The sequence below is a fragment of the Ochotona curzoniae genome, unplaced genomic scaffold (genome assembly GCF_017591425.1).
Source record: "Ochotona curzoniae isolate NIBS_2020 unplaced genomic scaffold, NIBS_Ocur_1.0 scaffold_461, whole genome shotgun sequence".
Lineage (NCBI taxonomy): Eukaryota > Metazoa > Chordata > Mammalia > Lagomorpha > Ochotonidae > Ochotona > Ochotona curzoniae.
The window spans coordinates 11,396,453-11,418,529 of NW_024467120.1; the positions used below are offsets into that span (position 1 = coordinate 11,396,453).

The 22,077-nt window shown below is 46.1% G+C and overlaps 1 protein-coding gene across 3 annotated transcripts in view; it reads left to right on the forward strand.

The window, feature by feature from the left end:
- CARMIL1 (capping protein regulator and myosin 1 linker 1) overlaps window positions 1-5,240 on the forward strand; it is a 318,749-nt gene extending 313,509 nt beyond the window's left edge. For all 3 annotated transcript variants that reach the window (XM_040967705.1, XM_040967702.1, XM_040967704.1), the window contains one exon: window positions 4,191-5,240. In XM_040967705.1, coding sequence (XP_040823639.1) covers window positions 4,191-4,327 — 137 coding nt within the window. In that variant the 3' untranslated portion in view covers window positions 4,328-5,240. The remainder of the gene's footprint in view (window positions 1-4,190) is intronic.
- The last annotated feature ends 16,837 nt before the right edge of the window (window positions 5,241-22,077 follow it).

Consider the following 22,077-nt stretch of genomic DNA (forward strand, 5'->3'; position numbering starts at 1 on the left):
TCTTCAAGAGTGACAGGTTTCATCTTGGAGCCTCTGTGAGTGAATTATTGCCAATATAGACAGGATATGAATATGCAGGGGAGTGTTTGTGTTGAATAAATCACCTGTTGTTTGCTGGAGTATCTTATTACACAGTTTTAATGCCACATGGGATATTAACAGATATGTGTATTGGCAGGATGGAGACACTCTAGTAATCATAATTTATAGAAATGCCGACATTGAAGAAATACATTAAAAGAACCTGATGTTAAGACTTCTTTCCCCCTGGATAAAATTAAGCCTTCAATGAAGCTGTTTAACAGGAGGTTGAGATGAAACGAATTAGTAAAAAGTCAAAATTTTCAAGCAAACTCTGCTTAAATCATTCTTGAATGGAAGCCTAGCCAAGCCTACTTCAGTGTAGTTGTAATTAGCTTCTTTATTCTGTGCATCCAGTGAGATGCTGTTACAACCTAGAAAACCATCAGAAGCCAGAGAGCTCTCCCCTGCAAAGTTGCCTGCACAGGGTTAAAAGGGCTAGAAGCTGGGAGACCCAGGGCTGCAGTTCCGATTCACCACGTTGAGTGACTCGATAGCCAGTTCTGATCATGCTTCAGTTTTTTAGCCCATGAGTTGTGGCTACATGCAACACTAAGGCGATGTCAACATTTTCACATGCACCTGTACAGTGGGGCAGGTGATTGTAGTTGGCCTGAAATTTTAGTGTCACCACCAGGGGGAAATGTTTCCACAGCTTTCTCAGAGGAACAGCTGGTTAATCCATGTCAGATCAATTGCAGGTTTTGTGTCACCAGTGTAGAAATCAGAGCATGGACACGTAACTGCTGCATCTTCCCTGTTCCACGCCCCTCAGTCTCCTGTCCCCTGGCTACCATGTCCTCTATCCCCCAGGATCAGTGACCAGCAAGAACCAATACTTGCTGGCAGGAGGACAGCTTTCTCTTTGCTGGAAGATTCCTAGGATGGGTTTCTCTGAATAGCAGCCATACTTGCTATCATGACCATAGATCATCACAGTATTTAATCTATGACATAAATGTATTGGATGACAGAAATTTCCTTATTTTTTCGGCCATACTGTGTCGCATCAACATAGAACAAGCTTTAGACCTGAGATGTATAGGAAGCAGGAGTATTTATAGATTTCTTTTATCTTCTCTAAACTTACCCTATTTGGGGGTGGCATGTTGATTCAATTGGCTGATCTCTCCTGCAAGCACCAGTATCCCATATGGCTACTGATGATGTTCTGGCCACCCCATTTCCCATCTGGCCTCCTGCCTGTGGCCTGGGACAGTAGTGGGGGACGGCCCAAGGCCTTGGGATCCTACACCTGCACGGGAGACCCTGAGGAGCTTCTAGCTTCTGATTTCAGATTGAGCTTCTGACTTCAGATTGACTCAGTTCTGGCTATTTGGCCTTTTGGGGAGTGAACTAGGGCATGGAGAATTTTCCCATCTCCTTTTTTTCTGTAAATTTGATTTTTCCAATAAAAGTAAATAAATCTTTAAAAAAAAAAAAACCCTAGCATACCCACAGATTTCAAAGAACTAATGAAACAAGCATACTTGATATTTTTAACTGACATTTAAAATAAGAATTATGTTTTTTAAAAAAGTTTTTTTATTTTAAAATGTCTCAGACAAAAGAGAAAGCATTTTTGGCTGTTGCTAGAGAGCAAAAAAAAAAAAAAAAACCAAAGCCAACCACGTTGAGTAGAGTGTCACACACATACTCACACTCCATTTGCACTCCACTCACACTGACAACTCACTCCACTCACTCTCACTCCATTCATACACTCCACTCATACACTCCACTCATACTCACAATCCCACTCCACTCATAATTCCACTCAAACTCACAAAACTCATGCTCATGTGAGTGGAGTGTGAGGTGAGTGGAGTGTGAGTGGAGTGTGATATGAGTAGTGTGAGTGGAGTGCGAGTGAGTGGAATGAGAGTGCGAGTGTCAGTACGAGTGGAGTGCATTAGTGGAGTGTGAGTGGAGTGCAAGTATGAGTGGAGTGAGTGGAGTGTATGAGTGTGAGTGGACTGTAAGTGGAGTGCGAGTGAGAGTGGAGTGTTAGTGGAGGGTATGAGTGTGAGTGGAGTGCGAGTGAGATTGGAGTGTGAATGTGAGGATGAGTGGAGTGCGAGTAGAGTGTGAGCATGAAGAATGTGCGAGTGGAGTGCGAGTAGAGTGAGTGAGAGTGGAGTACTAGTGAGAGTGGAGTGTGATGTAAGTGGAGTGTGAGTGAGAGTGGAATGCCAGTGTGAGTGGAGTGTGAGTGTAAGTGGAGTGTGAGTGGAGTGTGATATGAGTAGAGTGCGAGTGAGAGTGGAGTGCCAGTGTGAGTGGAGTGTGAGTGTGACTGGAGTGTGATATGGAGTGCGAGAGTGGAGTGCCAGTGTGAGTGGAGTGCAGTGAGTGTAAATAGGGTGTGAGTGTGAGTGGAGTGTGTCTGAGAGGAGTGTGAGTGTGACTGTGTGAGAGGAGAGTGAGTGTGAGAGTGAGAGGAGTGTGAGTGTGAAAGGGGTGTTCATTCCCCAAATGGTTTCAGTGTCCAGAGCTGGACAATCCAAAGCTGGCAGCCAAAAGCTTCCTCCAGGCCTCCCACGTGTGCAGGGGCTGAAGGGCCTGAGCTGAAACGCTGTGCTCTGATGCTGTCAGCAGGGAGCTCATTCAGAAGTGGAGCAACCGAGTCTGTCAGGTGGAGGGCTGGCTTGCTGTGTCACTTTGCCAGTTCCCCAAATTATTTCTATGTGTGTTTTGCTCCCTTCCACCCCCATCAGAGGTTTAGCTCAAGGCTGTTTGGCAAAAAAGAATGAAAACTTAAAACCATTATGGTGAGCTTTGTGCCTAATTTCAGTTTAATGCCCTAACTGGAGGTTCAAATCTTTATTGTCTAGAATTCTGAATCTGGTCCCGGTAGCCCCTGAATTAACAGAGAGAATTACTTTGTGAGGTTTGCTTTTTGACCATTGTGATTAATGAGGTCTCCCTTTAAAACATTCCAGTGGGCTGCACAGTTAAGTAGTCAGCTCCTGGCGAGGTGAGGTTCTGAGCGTGCTGCCCAAGTCAGAGTGCCTCGACGCATCAGAAGATGCCTGCAACTTGCCAGGACTTAGGGCTACATTCCTGGCTGAATCCTTGGAACTTCTGAGTGCTGAGGTTGCTACAGTCTTCCCACCACAGAGCGGATGTGGATGTGGATGTGGTATTTTTCGCTCAAGTGGTGTCTATACAATAGACAAAAGTGAGCCATGTTTAATCACCCTGAATCATCAGGCTGGAAAAGAGCATCCCAGCATCTGCCCCAGGTCTCCCAGCAGGGAAGCCATGATCTAGTTGCCAAGAACAGCGGTTTTGAGAATCACATCAGCTTTGTATCCTGGACCCGAGTTTTAGAAAACCTGCCTCATGAGGCACTTGTGAGGCTGAGCAACAGTAAAACAACGTGTCTGATGTGGTAGAGGCCCAGTTCCAGCAGGGAGTCTCACATCATTGCTTAAAAGGTCCCACTCGAGTCTTCCTGTTGATCTCTCATCAGAATAGGCAACTGCAGTGGTAATGCTTACCTGAAAAGTGGTGCCAGATGGTTGGAAAGTGCCATAAGTGGTATGTAAGGCACAGACACAAGACTTCAAAGTATGTGTTTCCTAGAGAGTGGACTGTTTGAGAAGCAGAAAGGCCTGACCTATTCCTGGGGTCGGTCCTGATGCCCTACCCTAAAGCAGTGATGACCAACTTCATGTGCAGAAGGCATTGACAGGGATATCTGCCCAGCCCCCACACACCTGCTCACATCTGCATCTGCCCAAGCGTGAGTAGTGAGCAGCAGCCAGGGAATGGCAAGTGGTATCCGAGTGCCCGTCCTGCCTTCCATCTCTTTCTCTGCTTCCCCACCGGCCTGGTCTTCTGGGGTCCCCAGCCTCAGATCCTCAGCCACGTCTATGAGAGGCTCACCTTGTCATAGACTGCATCTGTATGTGTGTTTGCTGGCTCTGTCCTTGTCTTTGTTGGTCCATTTTCAGGGCAGGAATCTAACAGTAAGTGGGTTTCTGAGAAAGTGCAGTCCAGCCTCCCACACTTGGTTCATGGGGTTCCCGCAGTCAGCTCCATGTCGGTCAAGCCATCCGCATTACAGAAATAAACTGTGCTACCTCCTTCCCTTTCTGTTCCAGTGTCAAGGAGAAGCTGGGGCCAGCAGCCCCAGGAACATCAACAGCCAAAGCAGCGGCCCTCCAGCCGAGACGGCCGTCATGGCAGCAAGTCCAGTGACTCCGGAGAAGAAGCAGAGAAAGAGTTCATCTTTGTGTAAGGGCCGCCCTGCACAGACCTCCCCGGGCAGGGCGCCTGGGTTGCCAGCAGAGAGGAACAGGGCAACGCCTCTTCTTCCCAGACACTCTTCTCTTGGTGCTTGAAGCTCTCCTTTCTTTGCCCCTTCTACCCCACTTTTTTTTAAATATAGAGAAAAATCCCTATTTCTTGGTGTTCAAAGCACATTTGTTTGGTCTTCATCCAGCCCTTAGCATTTGATACTTGATTTCTAGACATTCCTTCTTATGCCTTCAATGAAAGCCAGCAATGATTCCACGGGCCCTACTTGAATTTCTCTGAGGCAGCTACAGATGGTCCTGCAGGATGGGTTTGGGGAGGTACACAACCTGATTGGACACACACAAGTGACACCATCCAGCCTACTGTGGGGAGTTGCTGAATGTGCTTGTGTCAGATCTGCACACAACGCGATATAGCAATTTATTCTTGATGTATGCAATTGCACATTGTAATTATACTAACAGAGCACACTAATAAATAATTTGTATAAAGTATATATATTAGATCTTGGGCATGGTTTTTACATTCTCCCATGGGGAACTTCTTCCTTCCTGATGTGGAATTGTACATTTAGTACTAGGTGGGTAACACTTGCATACCATCAACGAGCACAGCTGAGAACAGAGAGGCCTGCGGCTGATTCTACCACCTGCCCAGATGAATGTATATAGTTGATTGGTTTGAGATTTTATGAATATTCATGTTTTTGGAGGCCTTTAATTTCTGTCTGCATATTAGCTTTTAATGTGTGATTTTCAGAGAATACTTTGACACCTGTAAAAAGAATCAAAATACTACTCTTTATAAGTCATTTCACAAATATTCACTTACATTACAGACTGAAGGTATTTTATTCATATGTATATTTATACCAATAAAATGATTTTACAAGTGGATTTTTGACTTTGTCCAAGTTGCTTTTTTTTTTTTGTAGTGGTGAGCTTTGATTTTTTGTTTCCTCTCTAAGATGAAGAATATTCACAATGTCAGATGATCACGCTGGGAACCATTACTTTCAAAACTGTAATTTCCTTATTCATTATATACATATGTGTAGATATATATTTATATATTTAAAGTAATTTATTTTAGAAACAAATTTTTATATTAAAATATGTATTATTCTTTACATATAGATTTGACTCAGAAAGGTAAAGAATTTCAAGTTTGAACCAGATCCTATTTGCACAGGAGTGAAGAACTGTGATTTGAGTAGTTGATAGAGCTTGGTTGTCCAGTGAAGAGCCCTGGGAGGTGAGGCTTGTGTGATGGAACCGGCTTGCTGTGCAGCGCCCTCTGCTGATGAGTCCGTGGCATAGACACAGGGAGCAGTAATGCAGACTGGATTTTACAGCCACTCCTAACTCACTGGGGGCAGAGGGACCCACGTTAGTTTCCTCCAGCTGTGTAGGTCAGTGGGAACAGACTGGCAATGCTCTCCAAGTGGGAGAAGCCTGTGAAGTCCAAGACAGGCAGGGGCCTTGGGCAAGAACTCCAGGGAACAGCCTTTGGGCTTTGCATTCACTCAGAGCAGAGGCCCAGACGACATTTGGCCCATGAGAGCTTTGCTCAAGGTGATGCTTGACCAGCCTGGGGCGTCCTCTCCCTGACAAATCGTTTTGGAATTGGCTGCTCGTGTGCCGTCTTGTCAGGTGATCAAGCTTCCTACCAAAGCCAGAATTCACACTCTTGTGATGCCCTTTCCAGTTCTTGCTTTAATTGGCTATCAATTCAGCATCTCCAGGATGATCCATAGGGATTGGAAGTTCCTCAGTGTGTCCTGGGTGGTGCTTCTGAGTACAGAGCAGCACGCTCGGTAAGACACAGACAAGTTTAGTGATCCTTGCAGAGAGCTCCAGTGCTAGAAGACAGCTCTCCAGAAGGACAGAGCCTTTTTTCTGTTTCTGGACGCACTGATTTTGGCCAAAGATTGCTGAGCTTGCTCTTAGCCCATGCCAAGGATTTTAAAACAGATTTATTCATTTTTGTTAGGCAGATTTTATGAAGAGAAGGAGACACAAGAAAAAGAGCTTCCGTTTGCTGGTTCATTCCCCCAAATAGTTGCGATAATTGAAACTGAGCTGACCCTTGCCAGGGGCCAGGAGCTTCTTCAGGTTTGATGGGGCTCTCACTGACAGCCCTAACCAAGGAAGAGCCTGACCTTTCCCCTGCAGGCGAGAGGGAGCAGGCAGCAGCACCTGCAGACAATGACCTGATCTGCCATTCCAACTACTGGTCCAGCAGCCAGCACCACCACGGGTCAGGCACACTCAGAAAGCACCAGATCTCGACTTGCTGATGCTGCACTAGGCTCTAGACAGGATTCTCATCCTGCAGGACATGGACTGGGGAGGATTCAGGGTATTGGTAAGGTTGAACTGCAAAATGAGGCAGTTAGCTTCATTGATCTCATTTCCAAGTTAGAGTTTTCTTTCATTACCAATATATGCAATAAAGCATAATACTATTAGTACCCGGGACTGCACAGATTCTTTCAGTATAATACACCTCACATCTAACTTAAAATAGTTACAAGTATGAAATTGGATTAGTGATTTCATAAGTGCATTTCTAAACTTTAAAAAATATTTTAAAGGTATTTCAATGTAACTAGTTTCCTTTGTATTACTCCACCTTATTCATATGAAATGTGTCTAACAATATTTATTTACATATTTGAAAGGCAGAACTAGAGAGAGTCAGACCTTCATTTGCTGGTTCACTCCCCAAATGGCTGCAAGGAATTGGGGTGGGCCGGGTGGGACAGGAGCCTGGAACTGCATCTGGGTCTCCCACATGGGCGCAGGGAACCTAGTACTTGGGCCATCTCCACTGCCTCCTCAAGCTCATTAGAAGCGAAGCCGCCATGCCCAGATAGCCTTGGCATTGCAGGTGGTAGCTTAGCTAGCTGTGCCACTGCACTGGTCCCATATTAAAATTTCTGAGAAATGCTTAGACCTTATCAGATGACCAAAGGGTTGAAATTCCCTGAAGGTTAGGAGCCAGCTTTGAAAACCACCATCGTAGGCTCAGTAGGATAGGACAAGTGTCCTCTCACACAGATGTTTCTTTAAATGAATGAGAAAGTCTTCTCTTGGATGCATTTTGTCCTCCTGGACTGTGTATGCTTCCTGAGAGCTTCTCTCTTGGGTCCTGATTATGCAAACCCTCTAAGTCAATAATGATCAGGAGGAAAACATTAGTGAAGGTGAGGCAGGAATGCATGCTTTAGGGCTCACCACAGCATTGGAGGGGGTGGTGTATCCACGAGTGTGCATTGTGGGCACAGGACAGACACACAGGTCAGTTCCTGCCCCCCACCCCAAAGGTGGAGACAAATCTGAGAGAGGACATGGAGGCTATTTTCAAAGGTAACTTCTTAGTCTGGCATGGTGGCAGGATTAACAGAAGACAACTCCTTTGGAAAGGTGGTTACTTGCCATTGCTAGTGTTAGCTCCACCACACACACGTGGTTTGCAGGCCACAAAGGGTCAGGTTGTGGCTGAGAGTGCTGGGGCGGGGGAAAGGAAGGCAAGGATTTTTATTGTAGTTTCCGAGTGAAGAAAAGGTGAGCGAGGTCACCTGGTTTAGGATCGCCTTGCTTGTGTAATCATAGTGGACTCCAGGGCAAAGGAGCTGGCTAGAGGGCGCGATGGTAGCCTTGGGTGCTAGCGTTCTAGCTTGCTGAGTTTGAGAAAGGTGTGCTCTCTGGTGATTGTTAACTCTCTGTAAGACACAGCACAGTCGGTGCCAGCAAGGGCTCCAAGATGCCAACACATTAGGATTACAGAAAATAAAAGGCACTGTGACTACAGAACTACCTAGGAGTCCTGGTTGAAGGAAGGGTATCCTCTGAGGAATAAGATTTTCTAAGAGAGATGCAGTGTCCATGAGCAGAGGCCACCAGAGCTTCCTGTCCGGATGGAAAGTGGGTGTGGGTATATCCCTAGCACGGGCCTCTCCCTTGGCCCCTGCTGCAACCCCTTGCTGCCACAAGTCTGGTGGGTGGGAGAGGAGCCTAGCTTCCCTCACTCTGTGGCAGAGAGGGCACCTTGGTGGTCTTTAGAGGACTTTAGAGTTGACTGGGCTGGGCCAGTCAGGCACATTGCCAAAGAAGCACCCGCTCTGGGGATGTCACTGGGGATGTCTTGTCCAAGGAGACCACTTCCACCTTCTAATTTTACCAAGTAACTCTATCACTAATGAGTTCATTGAAGCAAGAAGGATAGGGGAGGAAGCATGAACATGTTAATTAGATTCTTCCTGGAAGAAACAAAAAGATAAACCTTCCATCTTGCTAAATCTCATTTTATGTAATTGAATGCTGGCCTGTAGTTTGCTCTCCAGTTACTCCTGCAAGGCAAACAAAAGGCAGACCCCAAGGTGCATGAGGGAATGTCAGCACAGCCCAGACTGCTGGCACCCTGTGCTGCTGGCATTGACATCACCCTGTGCCGGAATGGCAGCCACAGACAAGCCGAGTTTCCCTAGTGCGCCGAACCATGCCAGTCTCTAGCAGATTTTATGTTAGCAGGCTGCTTTGGAAATGCCCAGCTTTTAGGCTCTAGGGACTGAGTGATGGTCAGTGCCTGGATTTCTTCTTGGGTGGCAGACAAGGCTGGAGCCATTGCTGTTAGAACAAGATGGCTGTGGATGAAGGGAATGGAATGAAATGGACCTTCTCCCAGAGAATCCCAGGCAGATAAAAAAGCAAGCATGAGTCCTAAAGATTGGAGGGACTGCTGTTCTGCCATCACAGCACCAGAGAGCATTTTTACAATGCCAACACGCTTCATAGAGGCTTCCGGTTGTTGATTTCCTGGAATCTAGATTTAGAGTGTATGTCTGTCTTTCCCTTACCCCTAAAATCACCTGAAGCACAAGGCAGGCTCTTTGCCAGTTTGTGAAGTTGTTCAGTATTTGTTGAGCATGATTGATACATCAGGGAAGTGGCCTGCTGACACCAGGGCCCCTTGCTTTGACACATGGAGCTAAGAGTCTAAAGAGATGAAAGTAAATAAGTAAATGAATAACAGTTTCACTGATGCTCCACATTCACTGAAAGAGCTTCCTAGAGGTTGTGGGAATGCCCGGGACTGTAACTCAGAGTCTTTCCTTGCCCTGCCAACACTGGGATTCTAGGGTGGCAGTGGAGGAGCCCTGTGCTCAGGCTGCCTCTTGGCATTTTCTAGTCAGCAGGATACAGTGTAAGGAGAAGATCTGTTCCTGTAACTTCCAAGAGCAGCCAAGTGATCTTCCAATCTCAGAGGCTGCATACAATGGGTTCTGGAAACATCTAGGGATTCCCTTTTAGCTTTTTCCTGGTTCCTTGTTGTCCCTCTGTCATTCATAAGAGCTGGGCTGTGACCACTTCATTAATTATTAACGAGAATTTATGGAGCATCTGCTATTTGCCAAACATTAACCTGGGAGTCTCCTTGCTCCTTGGAGACCACACCTGGTCCAGGATTATCAAAGACCTGGCCAACCCATGATCCACTCCAGTGGGCTTAAAACTCTCAGTAAATAAACAAATATGTAAACCTCCTGAATACTGCAGGGATTTGACTGAGGGATCTTAACCAGTTAGCTCAAGTTCGCTGTTTTCTTTTTATCTCATCATTTGTTTTTCCATTCTTGGCTACAGTAGATTCCAGTAGATTCCAGTGGGTCCTCACTGGCATCTCTGTCCCTTACTTGTCTGGTACTCTCTATGGTGTGTGCCAAGATGGCATTTAAAAACATTGTTCCATCTGTTTGTGTGTGCAGGATGTGAGAGATTGAGAGAGAAAAAAAGAGAGATTGAGTACTCAAACAGACAAAGCCGAGCACCCAGAGCGCCATCCAGCCTTCCCCTTGATAGCAGGGGCCCAAGCAGTGCAACCATCATCTGTTCCCTCACGGGGTCCATTAGCAGGAAAGCAGATTGAAAACAGAGTTGTCAGGAAGGATTCAAACTAGCACTCTGTGGTAGGATGTCCCAAGTGGTGACTTAACCCACTCTGCCACAATGTTGGTGAAGATGAGGGTCTTAATACATAAATGTTCCTAACACTGTTTTCCAAGTGCACGGTTATCCACAACAGTTGGGGAATAAGTCTTTCAATAAATTGGAGAGGGCACTACAAAGAGAAAATACCTGAGCTATAAGTCAGGTACTTTCATGCCTTCTCACTTAGTTAATCCTCAGAGCAACACTGTGCAATAGGCAGTATTACCACCCCCATTTAAACCTTAAGAATGTGGAGCTCAGAAATGCTGAGTAATGTACCCAAGGTCACATTTTATGGCTAGGCAATCTAGTGCCAAAAGTTAATTATAGACACCTGCTATACAAGCCATCTCCTCATTGGCTATCCACAGCTTTGGGAGTGTGGGATGAAGGAGCTGGAAGTGAAACAAAAGTGCGTGGGCCCATGAGTTCGAAAACTCACCCCATACCTTTACATGAAGAGAGCATCTATCCCCATTGCCTGCCCCAGGCTGGGTCCTGGCACTGGCATCCCTATAGGTGAGCAGGACCTGGTCTTCTCCAGCATTCTCTGTGGTAAAATCCCACTGAGGCTCATTGTCTTGCAATCAGGAGACATCACAAGCCAAGAACAGCCAAGCTAGTCAAAGCACTGATTGTAGCTTTAATTTCAATCACTTGTGGAGAAAGGGCACTGATTAGCTTACAACACCCTCACAAAGAGAAGTTGGGGAAGTGACTGGGCCATTTGATGCATGTAGGTGCAATCAAAGGTGCTCTGTATTTTCCTACTCCAGGACCCAAGGCTGGGGCCAGCTCCCTGTGTGATTAGGTTCAGGGACAGGGTTGGGAGTGGGGGCAGGGAGAGTGGGCCAGCACAGATTGTTTCATAGATTGCTTTTAAAAGAGATTTGAAAAAAAAAAAAGTTCCAAATGTCTATCCTCTCTTGAAATAATAATTTAAAAAAGTTAAAAACTGGATGTAGGGCATCTCACCTGGCTTTTCATGGGCACACTTGTTGATGAACTAGACAAACAAGAGGGGTGGGGTGGGAAGAAGAGGACTGTGACTGAGGAATGCCTTGGGGGGTCCTGCCCATCTGCTGGCCTAGGGACTGTGTCAGCTGATCCTTAGGAGGTGAGCTAGATTCTCTCAAAGTTAGGCATCCAGCCAGCCTTGCCACCTGGCCTCAGCATGGTCTGCATTTTGGCCTCTGTGTGCTGCCCCTTAAACTCGCCAATGGAGTGGCTGTCTTGAGGTGGAGGTGGGTGATGCACAGGCCTGAATACAGAGGGTGTATGCAGGGTAGGTGTGTAATAAGTAGCAGTGACCAGAATTTGTGGTATGTAGTAAGTAGCAGTGACCACAGACTTGTCGTACAGGCACAGAGGAGAGAGCTGTGTGGGCAAGCCAAGTCTGCACCAAGGTGATGTTGGGACTTAGCAAGATGTCAAGATCCGTGAACGAGCTTCTGAAAAACGGGAATAATGGCTACCTGCCTTTTCAGTCATGGTGACAGCTGAATATGAATTTGTCAGTGCTGCCTTGTACTTAAGTGTCAATGTTGAAAAAGTGAAAACTAGCACCCTGATGAGGTCATTAGTGACTACACTTTGTCATGGTTGAAAATAGTGGGGCACCCAAGTGGAGTGGTCCTTGTGGGATCAGCAGATCAGGGTCTTCTGGCCCACAGACCCCAGGTGAGTTGTTCTGGAGTCAAAGGTCCTCACAGAGTTGTCTCAAACAAAGAGGGAGAAAGCTGCATGCCTGCTGCAGCTGACTTGGCTACTGGAGGATTGCTCAGCAAAGTCACGTCATCAACAATGACATGGCTCATAGTAGTTGGGTCGTTGCACATTCATAGGGATGCCATAGAGGTCCAAGTCCCCAACTGTTTCATTTTATCTTCCAGTGTAATTGTGCGTGTGATACATGTTATCATGCACATTGTTTGATGATGAATTATTATTTTACTTTCTCTTTTACAGTCAAGACATTTTATTATCGTACAGTTTCTCCTTTAAAGTTACTCCCCACCCACTTCCCCTTAGTTCTATGGAACTACTTGTCTAATTTCCATCCCTGTAAATTTGCCTATTGAAGCTGCATAGAAATGGAACAACTTCCCCCAGGTGAAGGTAGATGCCTAGGTTGTCTTGTACCTAGGCAAGTGTTACACTGGTGGGAGAACGCCAGACAATAGCTAGCAGGCATTCTGGACCAGGTTAATGTCAATGCTGTGTTAACTATTCCAGTGTGCCAACATAGTCAGCTATTTTTTCTCCTTTAAAAATATTCAAGGAACTGCGTGGCAGATGCCAGGCTGGGACACACAGCCCGGGTCCCCAGGCATGCTGTGCAATGCTGTGCAGTGAGGTGGGGCTGCAGGTCACCCAGGAAGGAGACCTGGGGAAGTGTTGCAATGGGGGCCACCCAGGGCATCTTTAACAGTTGAAGAGTGACTTCTAGAGGCCCAAAGCTGTGCCAAATTGACCACAGATGTGGTGGCTGTAAAGTGCCCTGAGAGGAGGTTTGGGGATGTGTGGGTGGGGACGCCACTCAGGAAGTACATGAGAGGTGAGGAATGATATCTGGGGGAATTTCATGGACCAGGCCACTGTAATCACAGGTAAATGAAGGGACTGAGACTGGGTGGTTTGGAGGGGAGGCTGGAAAAGACCAGGACACCTGTCCGCGTGGGACAGCTGGGCTGGTCTAGCTGGAATCAATCACAGTCTACTGGCACACATAAAAGCTAGGGCTGAGGGACCTACCTGGAGGGACTAGGCAACAGTTCCTGCCAGTGAGTGTTGGGGTAGCAGGTGGGCTATGTTTGGCTGGGCCATGATAGTAACTCACATGTGAGAGAAGCTGATCTGGGAACAGATTCTGTGAGGGAGTTTATGGGCTCATCCCTGTGGGACTGCAATACCTGTTGGTTTATGTGAGAGCTGGGAGTGGTGACAGGCTGAGCTAGACATGACCACAGAAATGACCAACACTTACAGAAACTGGGGTTCGAAGTAGGCCTGGTTGGCCCGAGCTACAGCACCCACAAGCACACCCAAGAATTGTGTGAGGGGAGATGCCAAGACACAGAATCCACCAGCACTCACAAAGGCTGAGACTAGGGGAAGAATTATGCTGGGCAGAGGCCTAGCACCCGCTGACTTGCATAAGATATGGGTCTGGAAGTGGGCCTGGTGGAGAAACTTATGGAACTCCCATGCGAGACTGTAGTCCCTGTTGGTGAGCAACAGAATCAGGACTGAATGTGTGCCAGGCCGGGCACGCAAAAAGTTCTCCACATTTTGGAAGATGTGTGGGTTGGCTTGGGGATGAGGGATGGGCAGGTGGGGCACAGAATGGGCAAAGCCAGGACAAGTTGTAGCACACTGGCATGTATGGGAGACAGGATGAAGGGCTGGCCATGCTGGGCTAGGCTTCTTTACCCCCCTGCTTAAATGAGAGCCTAGCATGGGGCAGGCTTTGCAGGGCTAGGCTGCAGCACTCACCAGCAAAAGTAGGGACTGGAGGCAAGCCAGGTCTGGGCAGGCTGCAGTATCCAGTGGCAAGGGCTAAGATATGGCAAGTGGGCCATGCCAGGCTGGATTGGAGCAACCACCGACACATGCAAGGTATGTGGCTGGGGCCCAGTGAGATGGCTCAGTGCCTTATCTTGCACACTCTGGGGATCCCATGTGGGCACTGGATTGTGTCCTGGTAGCTCCACTCCAATCCAGCTTCCTGTTTATGGCCTGGGAAAGCAGGAGAGGACGGCCCAAAGCCTGTGACCCTGTACCCACATTGGAGACTTGGAAGAAGTTCCTAGCTCCTGGCTTCAGATCAACTCAGCTCCAGCCATTGCAGTCACTTTGGGCGTGAATCACTTTCTCTCCAAAGACTAATCTGCCTTTCTACTAAAAAACAAGTAAATCTTTTTTTAGAAAAATCTGTGATTATGAGTGTGCCTGGTTGGGGAGCCCTTATTGGGCTATGGTTTCCCATTAGAGAGCATGAAAGCCAGAATGGGGTGACAAACTGGAATGGACATAGCTATAACATCCCTCAGCATGTGTGTGGACTGTGTTTGGGGGTGTATAAGACTTGGCTGGGCTCCAGCACCCTCTGGCACTTGTAAGAGCCAGAGTGGGTATAAAATAGGCTGTGCTAGGTCATGGCACCTGCTCAACCACTTGAGGGCTGTGTGGGACTTGGCTGTAGCACATACCAGTAAGAGTCAGAATGAGTGTGGGCCAGTCAGGCAAGAATGCTGTACCTGCCAATGAATGCTGAGACAAGAGGTGGGCCAAGTCAAACTGGGTCAAGCACGCACTGGTGTTTGCAAAATTTGTGACTGGGAGGTGGCCTGATAGAGAATCTTAGCGAATGCCTCTATTTGGATGTGGTCTCCACTGGAGGGAGTGAGAGCTGAGATTGGGAGCAACCCAGACCAGGCCAGGTTATAGTATCCACCAGCATACATGTGGGTCAGATCTGGGAACTGCACCCACTTCACAGCACCCATTGGCAAATGTGAGAGCCAGGACAGGGTACAGGACAGGACAGGTTGGACTGCAACATCAACCAGTTTACATCAGCACCGTGACTGAGGGCTGGCCAGGCTGGGCTACGATGTAGCACCTACTAGCATAAGTTGGAATTGGGAGTAGGTTGGATGGAGCCAGGCTGCAGCACCTGCCAGAGAATGCTAAGTTGGAGACGGGTTATGGCAGGCTGGGCTGCAGCACCCACCAGCATGCACAAGATTCCAGAAGGGGGTGAGCCTTGCAGGGGAGATATGGAGGGGCTTCCCTGATAGGCTATTATTCCCACTGGTGAGTGTGAGAGCTGGGACTAGGGGTTAAATGGGCCTGGGCAGGGCGACAATAACCATCAGCTTGCATGAGAGCCATGTTTGGGGGTAGCCAGGCTAAATAAGGCCACTGTATCCAACTGGTATGTCCATGAGCCAGAATAAGTGCAGCTTGGTTGGGTCTTGCCACAAAATATGCTAACAAATGCCAAAACCGGGGGCAAGTTGTATCCAACTGGGCCACCATAACTGAAAAATGAAAGATCTGAGGCTGGCAGTGGGCATTCTGGGAAAAATGTAGGCACCCCTTTGATGGTCTGTTGCGCCCACTGGTGAGCATGAGAAGCAGGGCTGAGGGCAGGCCTGACTGGACAAGGCAGCAGCACTTGCTTACCTATGTATGGGATGGATAGTGGGGTTGGTCTGGCTGAGCCAGGTTGCAGCACTCATTGGTGTCTACAAGAGCCAAATGGGATGCAGGATGCAGGATGGATCAGAGCAATCTGTTGCACATACTAGCATGCACAGGAACCAGGGCTGGGGGCAGGCATGGTGGAGGTTATTGGGGTTAAGCTGATTAGGCTGCAATTTCTGCTGGTATGCATGAGGGCTGAGTATATGGTAGGCAGGGTTAGGCTGGGTCTCAGCATTCATTGGTTTGTATATGAAATGAGGCTGGAGATAGAACTGATTGGGTGACTACAACCACCAGGGTGTGTGTAGGCTGTTGTGGAGACAAACCAAGCAAGATCCTATGCTGCCTGACACACACAGGAGTCATTTTTGGGGTCTCCTAAGTTGAGGTTTCTTTGAGGATCCTCCCTACCAGACCACAGGACTTAAAACTCTGACCACAGGGAAAATCACAGAATATATTGTTGGATCTTGGAATGTGTGTGTTGGAACTGGGTTTCCTCAGTTCCTGATGCTAGTGCAGTGCAGGGGGAACATGCCCAGAAGCACAGGAGGGACATGGCAGCCAGCTCATTGAGGCTTTCAGAGGATGTTTAATACCATGTCAGAAGATGGAGGGCAGAACAAATTGGACAGCTCTCCTGGTCAAGCTGTGACAACAAATATCTGGCGAGTGGAGACTCTAAGGAGGACTATGTCAGCCATTAGACTTTGGAAAGATTTCCTTAACCTTGGAGCAACCAAAAACAGCAGCATCTCAGACTATTGAAACCACTTAAGCGATACCCTCGGAATATGCTCCACATCAGGGACACTGAGAGGCTGTCAATGTAACAGGTTGCTGGGAATGGCACTCTCGCCTCCTTTGTCCCCTCAATCAGATTCAGGAGGCAAAAAGAATTGGAAACAAGTGTGTCACCCACTTTACCCCATATCTCAACACTCCCCACCCTAATCAGTGGTCTACATGGGCAATGTCCTGCTGAACTATGTAAACCACATCAAAAATAAAAGAAAATATAACAATTTTAAGAAGAAATGGAACGGGCCCCGCGCGGTGGCGCAATTGGTTAAAGGTCCTCGCCTTGCACGCCCGGGATCCCATATGGGCGCCGGTTCTGATCCCGGCAGCCCCGCTTCCCTTCCAGCTCCCTGACTGTGGCCTGGGAAAGCAGTCGAGGACGGCCCAAAGCTTTGGGACCCTGCACCCGCGTGGGAGACCCGGAAGAGGCTCCTGGCTTCGGCCCGTTGCGCTCACTTGGGGAGTGAATCATCGGACGGAAGATCTTCCTCTCTGTCTCTCCTCTCTGTATATCCGCCTTTCCAATGAAAAAATAATAAAAATAAATCTTTTAAAAAAAAAAGAAGAAGAAATGGAACAACTATTGTTCTTTGTGCCTGCAATTTCTCCCTCAACATTATGTATTCAAGACTTACTTAACTTTTGGTTGAGTAATACTCTGTTGTATGACACTACTACATTTATTTATTCATGAACTGATGAAAATTTGGGTTGTTTTGATTTTTACTGGTATGAATAAGGTACCATAAACATTTATGTACAGACTTTTGTGTTGAAAATGTTTAAAGTGATTACCAAATATAGTAAGATCAATTTTCCAATGAATTTCATTTTAGTGTAGTAAAATTGGCCTTAAAATATATTTAGAAATACAAATGTTTATGACAAAAAGGGGCTTTGGTCTGATGGAACTGAGAGCTGCTGTGTCAGTGGAATGAAAGCAAGATTTGGTTTCGGAGAGACCTGAACTGTTTCTTCAGCAAAGGATCCTGACTCCATCAGCCATATATGGCTGCAATAAATACAGACAAGTGAGGGTTCTGAAGCACCTGCTGATGCCTGTGATGCTGCCAGAATGAGCAGAGTGCAGAGATCATGGTAGGCAACAACAGGTGCTTGTCTCTATGGACCTTTGGCTCATAATCCATGCATGCCGGATCCTGGTGATATGTGCTTATCCACACTTGAATGAACAGACTGTACTCTGGGAGAGCAGGAGTGCAAGCAGGCCTTTCACAGAGGCTGCTTCTGGCTTCTGTCAGGTGAGGAGGGTGTGGAAAGTGGAAACTAAAGAGCAACTGGAAAGAAATGTGGGGAGGTGGGTGAACCAGCTGGAGGAAGAGCTGAGACAATAGCATCTGTGACTTCGTGACTGGTTTCTTTTCCAAAGGAGAGAACATGTTTTCATGGTGATTTGGCCAGGGAAATATAACACAGCCCTCATATATATCATGTAACGTAGAAACAACCATAGTAATGCACAAAAAGTTATAAAATCACAAGTTACAAGAAGATAGCAATGAGAAGGTGGGTCCAGTAGTTAAGACATGGATAAGAATAATGAAAAGACCAAATCCTTCCTTTCTCACAAACCCAGAAGCCAGAAAAGGAAATTCTGACTTCCCCAAGTATAATTTAAAATATGATCATAAGTGAAGTTAAAAGGAGAAATGTTTGCAACTTAAATCGCAGACAGCGACTGTATTGTCATTTATTTAACTGAATAAAATTAGTGTTGCTATTTTCCTCATGCTAGTGCAGTGGCTTTCCTCGCTACCTAAGGAAATCACTGCATGTTCATCCATCATTATAAATCTGGAATGATGCGGCAAATAACAGGAAGAGACCAGGCTGTAAAACGGAGACTAAAATCATCACTGGGAAAAGCTTATCAGATTCAGAGGATGCACTGAACAGATGTTCCTCCCATCTTAACACCCAGCATCACATATCCAGGAGCCAGAGAGGCTTGTTTTTATTCAAATATGTGAGCAGGAAAACCTTCCTGTTTTGGATGAGAATTGTCCACAGCACAGGACTTCCTGCATAGTCAAGGGGCGTGTGCGGGGCTCCCAGAAAGATGGGCTCACATGCAAAATTGATGAAACAATAAGAAATCCTACTCTTAGTGGTAACAAAGCAATCTGAAGAGGATTAAAATAAGGATTAAAATATGAAACTATTTTAACCATTATCAACAAAATCCACAGGGCAAAATTTAAATATTAAATATTTTAAAAATCCATAAGACAAAAATTGTACTTTTTTTTTTTAAGAAAAAGAACTGGTATTCTTAAAAAACAAACAAACAACAAAAAAAAACCGGGTCAATGTAGTAGGTGAAAGCTGATTGAGCAGCCAGCACTGTGGCTTAACAGGCTCATCCTCTGCCTACAGAGCTGGTATTTTGTATGGGCACCAGTTCAAGTCCTGGCTGCTGCAATTCTGATCCAACACCCCACTGATAGTCTGGAAAAGCAGCAGAGGATTGCCCAAGACCTTGGTCCTATGTCCATATGGGAGACCCAGAAGAAGCTTCTAGCTCCAAACTTTCAAACTGGCCCAGCTCTTTGCCATTGCAGCCATATGGGGAGTGAAGCAACAGATGGAAAATCTCTCCCTCTCGCTCCCTGTCACTCTTGCTCTCTCTTTGTCTCTCCCTCTCTCTCTAATTCTTTCAAGTAAAGGGTTGAAAAAATTTTAGATGAGCAAAAGTATATTTTATTAAAAATAAAATGTTAATTATAAAAAATATTTCATTGAGTTTTAAGAAACAAAAGTGCAAGTATATCATGAAGATGCATTGCAGAATGCATCTCTACTTCTGAATAAAAGATGGACTCCCAATTAAATTATTAAATATCTACATATTTTAAAAGATTTATCTTTTAATTGGAAAGGCAGATTTACAGAGATAAGGAGAGACAGAAAGATCTTTTACCTGCTGTTCACTCTCTAAATAGCCATAACAACTGGAGCTGAGCAGGTGTGAAGCCAGGAGCCAGGAGCCAGGAGCCAGGAGCTTCCTCTGAATCTCCCACACAGGTGCTGGGTCTCAAGGATTAGAGCCATCCTCTGCTGCTTTCCTAGGCCACAAGCAGGGAGCTGGAAGGAGAATGGAGCAGCTGGGACACAAACTGGCACCCGCATGGGACCTGGTGCATGCAAGGTGAGGATTTAGCCACTGAACCATCGTGCCGGGTCCAACTGTTAAGTACATCTTGATAATAGGATGCTGGATATTCTACCTTTGTTTATGCCTACAATATCGTGATACACTTAAAATGAATAATGGTAGATTTGTGACTGTTGTTGAAGGACTATATTATTGTTATAATATAGGGGAAAGCAATAGGGAGGGGATGGGGAAGGCGGAAGAGGAAATCCCTGAACTTAAGGAACTGTATGATAAAATAATAATAATAATAATAATAATAATAATAAAGAAATGGAGCAGCCAGGACTAGAACTGGCCATCACTGGAGATGCTGGTGCTATAGGAGGATTAGCTTATGAGCCATGGTGCTAGCTTCTCATAATATATTCTTTAAAATTCAGCCTCTTGTGCTTCATTTTATGGTTGAAAACAAATTTAAGGCATAATGTGGACTGTCTCCTACAATTTGTTTTAGCAAATATAATGTAGCACTAGTTAGTGAAGCTGGACCTTAAGGTATCTGTAGTTTCATGTGTTCCTGTCTTAGAATGCTCCGAGTTGGAACTTATAAACTACAGCAACAAAACATTCGATGACATTTTTAAAGCATTCTAAGGAGGACTGTTTGGAGGTATGTGGGTGCAAACACACTTGCTGCAGGTGCAAGAGTCACTGTGAAGGGTTTTTGCAGTGGAAGTTCAGGCAGAGTGACTAGTGAATGGAGAAAAACTAGGAGGACACATCAAGACTGATGTTAAGCCAAACTAACAGGAGTCTCACGAAAGACTGGCCAGGGGGACCTGATCAGATATTCAGGAAGCAAAGGGTCTTGCTAAACTGACTTAACAGTGCTAAAACCAGATTTACAAGAAGAAAGCAGATAAACATAAAAAGGTTTAGGAGCCTGAATGAAGTGTGGGTAAATAGGAAATCTGTGACAATGCAGCAACTGCGCATGGCTGAACCGAAGTGAATGCCATGTTGGGGAACTAAAGCATCCCAGCATCCACCCCCTTTGGTGATGGCACCAATGCCAGCCCTGAGGGGAGTGCAATCAAGGGAAAGCCACAAGGACCACTCATGAGTCTTTCCTCCTTGGTCAAAAGTTTTGGGGTGGCTTGTTACACAGAAGTAGAAACTGAAAAAAAATCTCTTTCTGTAGAAAGAAAGAAGGACTGCATCTCTTTTGCCAGGTTTCTTTTAGCTGAGCTCTGGGGCAGGAGAGAAAGCAGCACTGGAAGGAGCTGTGGGCAGTCCAGAGGGCAGCACACATGCCACGGAGAGGAGAGGCATAGCTAGGACTAACGCCACCCAAGCTGGAAATGCATTCTAAGTCGTTCTGTACGAAGAATGTTTCAGCCATCTAACAAGGAGGTTCATCATTTTACATAATTAGTTGGGCCCTGGTAGTTTATTATTCCAAACTTACATCATATGCTATTTATAATACCAAATCATTGAATATATGAGGATACTCAAGCAGTGAATTTATTTTGGTGCAAGAAAATTTTGAAATCCATGCATGTATTTTTCATACAATGCATTTCCCAGAACTTTATTTTAGTTTACTTTTACTTGAAAGGCAGAGTTACACAGAGAGAAGGAGAGACACAGAGAGATCTTCCACCCAGTGGTTTGCTTCCAATAAGGCTGTAAATGCTGGAGCTTCTTCCAGTTCTCCCATTTGGGTGCATGGGTTCAAGGACATGGGCCATCTTCTGGAGCTGTCCAAGGCACATGATTAGGGATTGGAATCAGAAGTGGAGCAGCCAGGAAATGAACCTCTGCCCATAAGGCATGCTGATACTAGAGGTGGAGGCTTAACTAGTACACTCTAGTACTGGCCCCAGAATTTCCTGAAGGCTTCTTGCAAATGCTGCTAAAGGAAATGAATTGATGTGTTTACAGAGAATTCACTAGTGAGTAAGTCACATTGCTGTAGTTGCACCTCTTGGTTATTCTTCCTGGAGCTCCTGCCTCCTGGGTCAAGAATCTTGATCCACTCTCAGTTCCATTCGAGCCATTTGCCCCTGAAGCATCTTGCCAAGGGTGGACAGTGCACATATATGCCCACAGTACCAGCAAACTGACTTTCTTGAGTGTGCTATGTTTGTTCACAGAGTCCCCAGGGCCTTCAGTGGACAGCTTTTTCATTAGAGAAATCCTGAGTAAATGGGCCATTTTAAATTTCTGGTCCATCTTCCAATTCCAGCTTCTTTTCTAATGTGGATCCTGGGAGACAATGATGATGGTTTGAATAGTTGGGATCCTTCCACCCACATGGGAGATGTGTGTTGAAATCCTGTCTTCTAGCTTTGGTTTCCTGCCAGGTACATGGAGAAGGGAACCAGCAGCCTCAGCAGACGGGAACTCTCTGAGGTTAAGCAGTACACTGAAACCTCTCCTGGTAAATGTTGACAAATCTCTGAGCTTGCTGGAAAGACAAACATCTCAGAACTCACAACATGGTATCTGTGTAACCTGGGGACAGCTACTTCTAGCAAACAGATGAATCCTTGAATGTTCTGTTTGAGAGATTTATTTACTTAGCCTGACTCACACATGGAA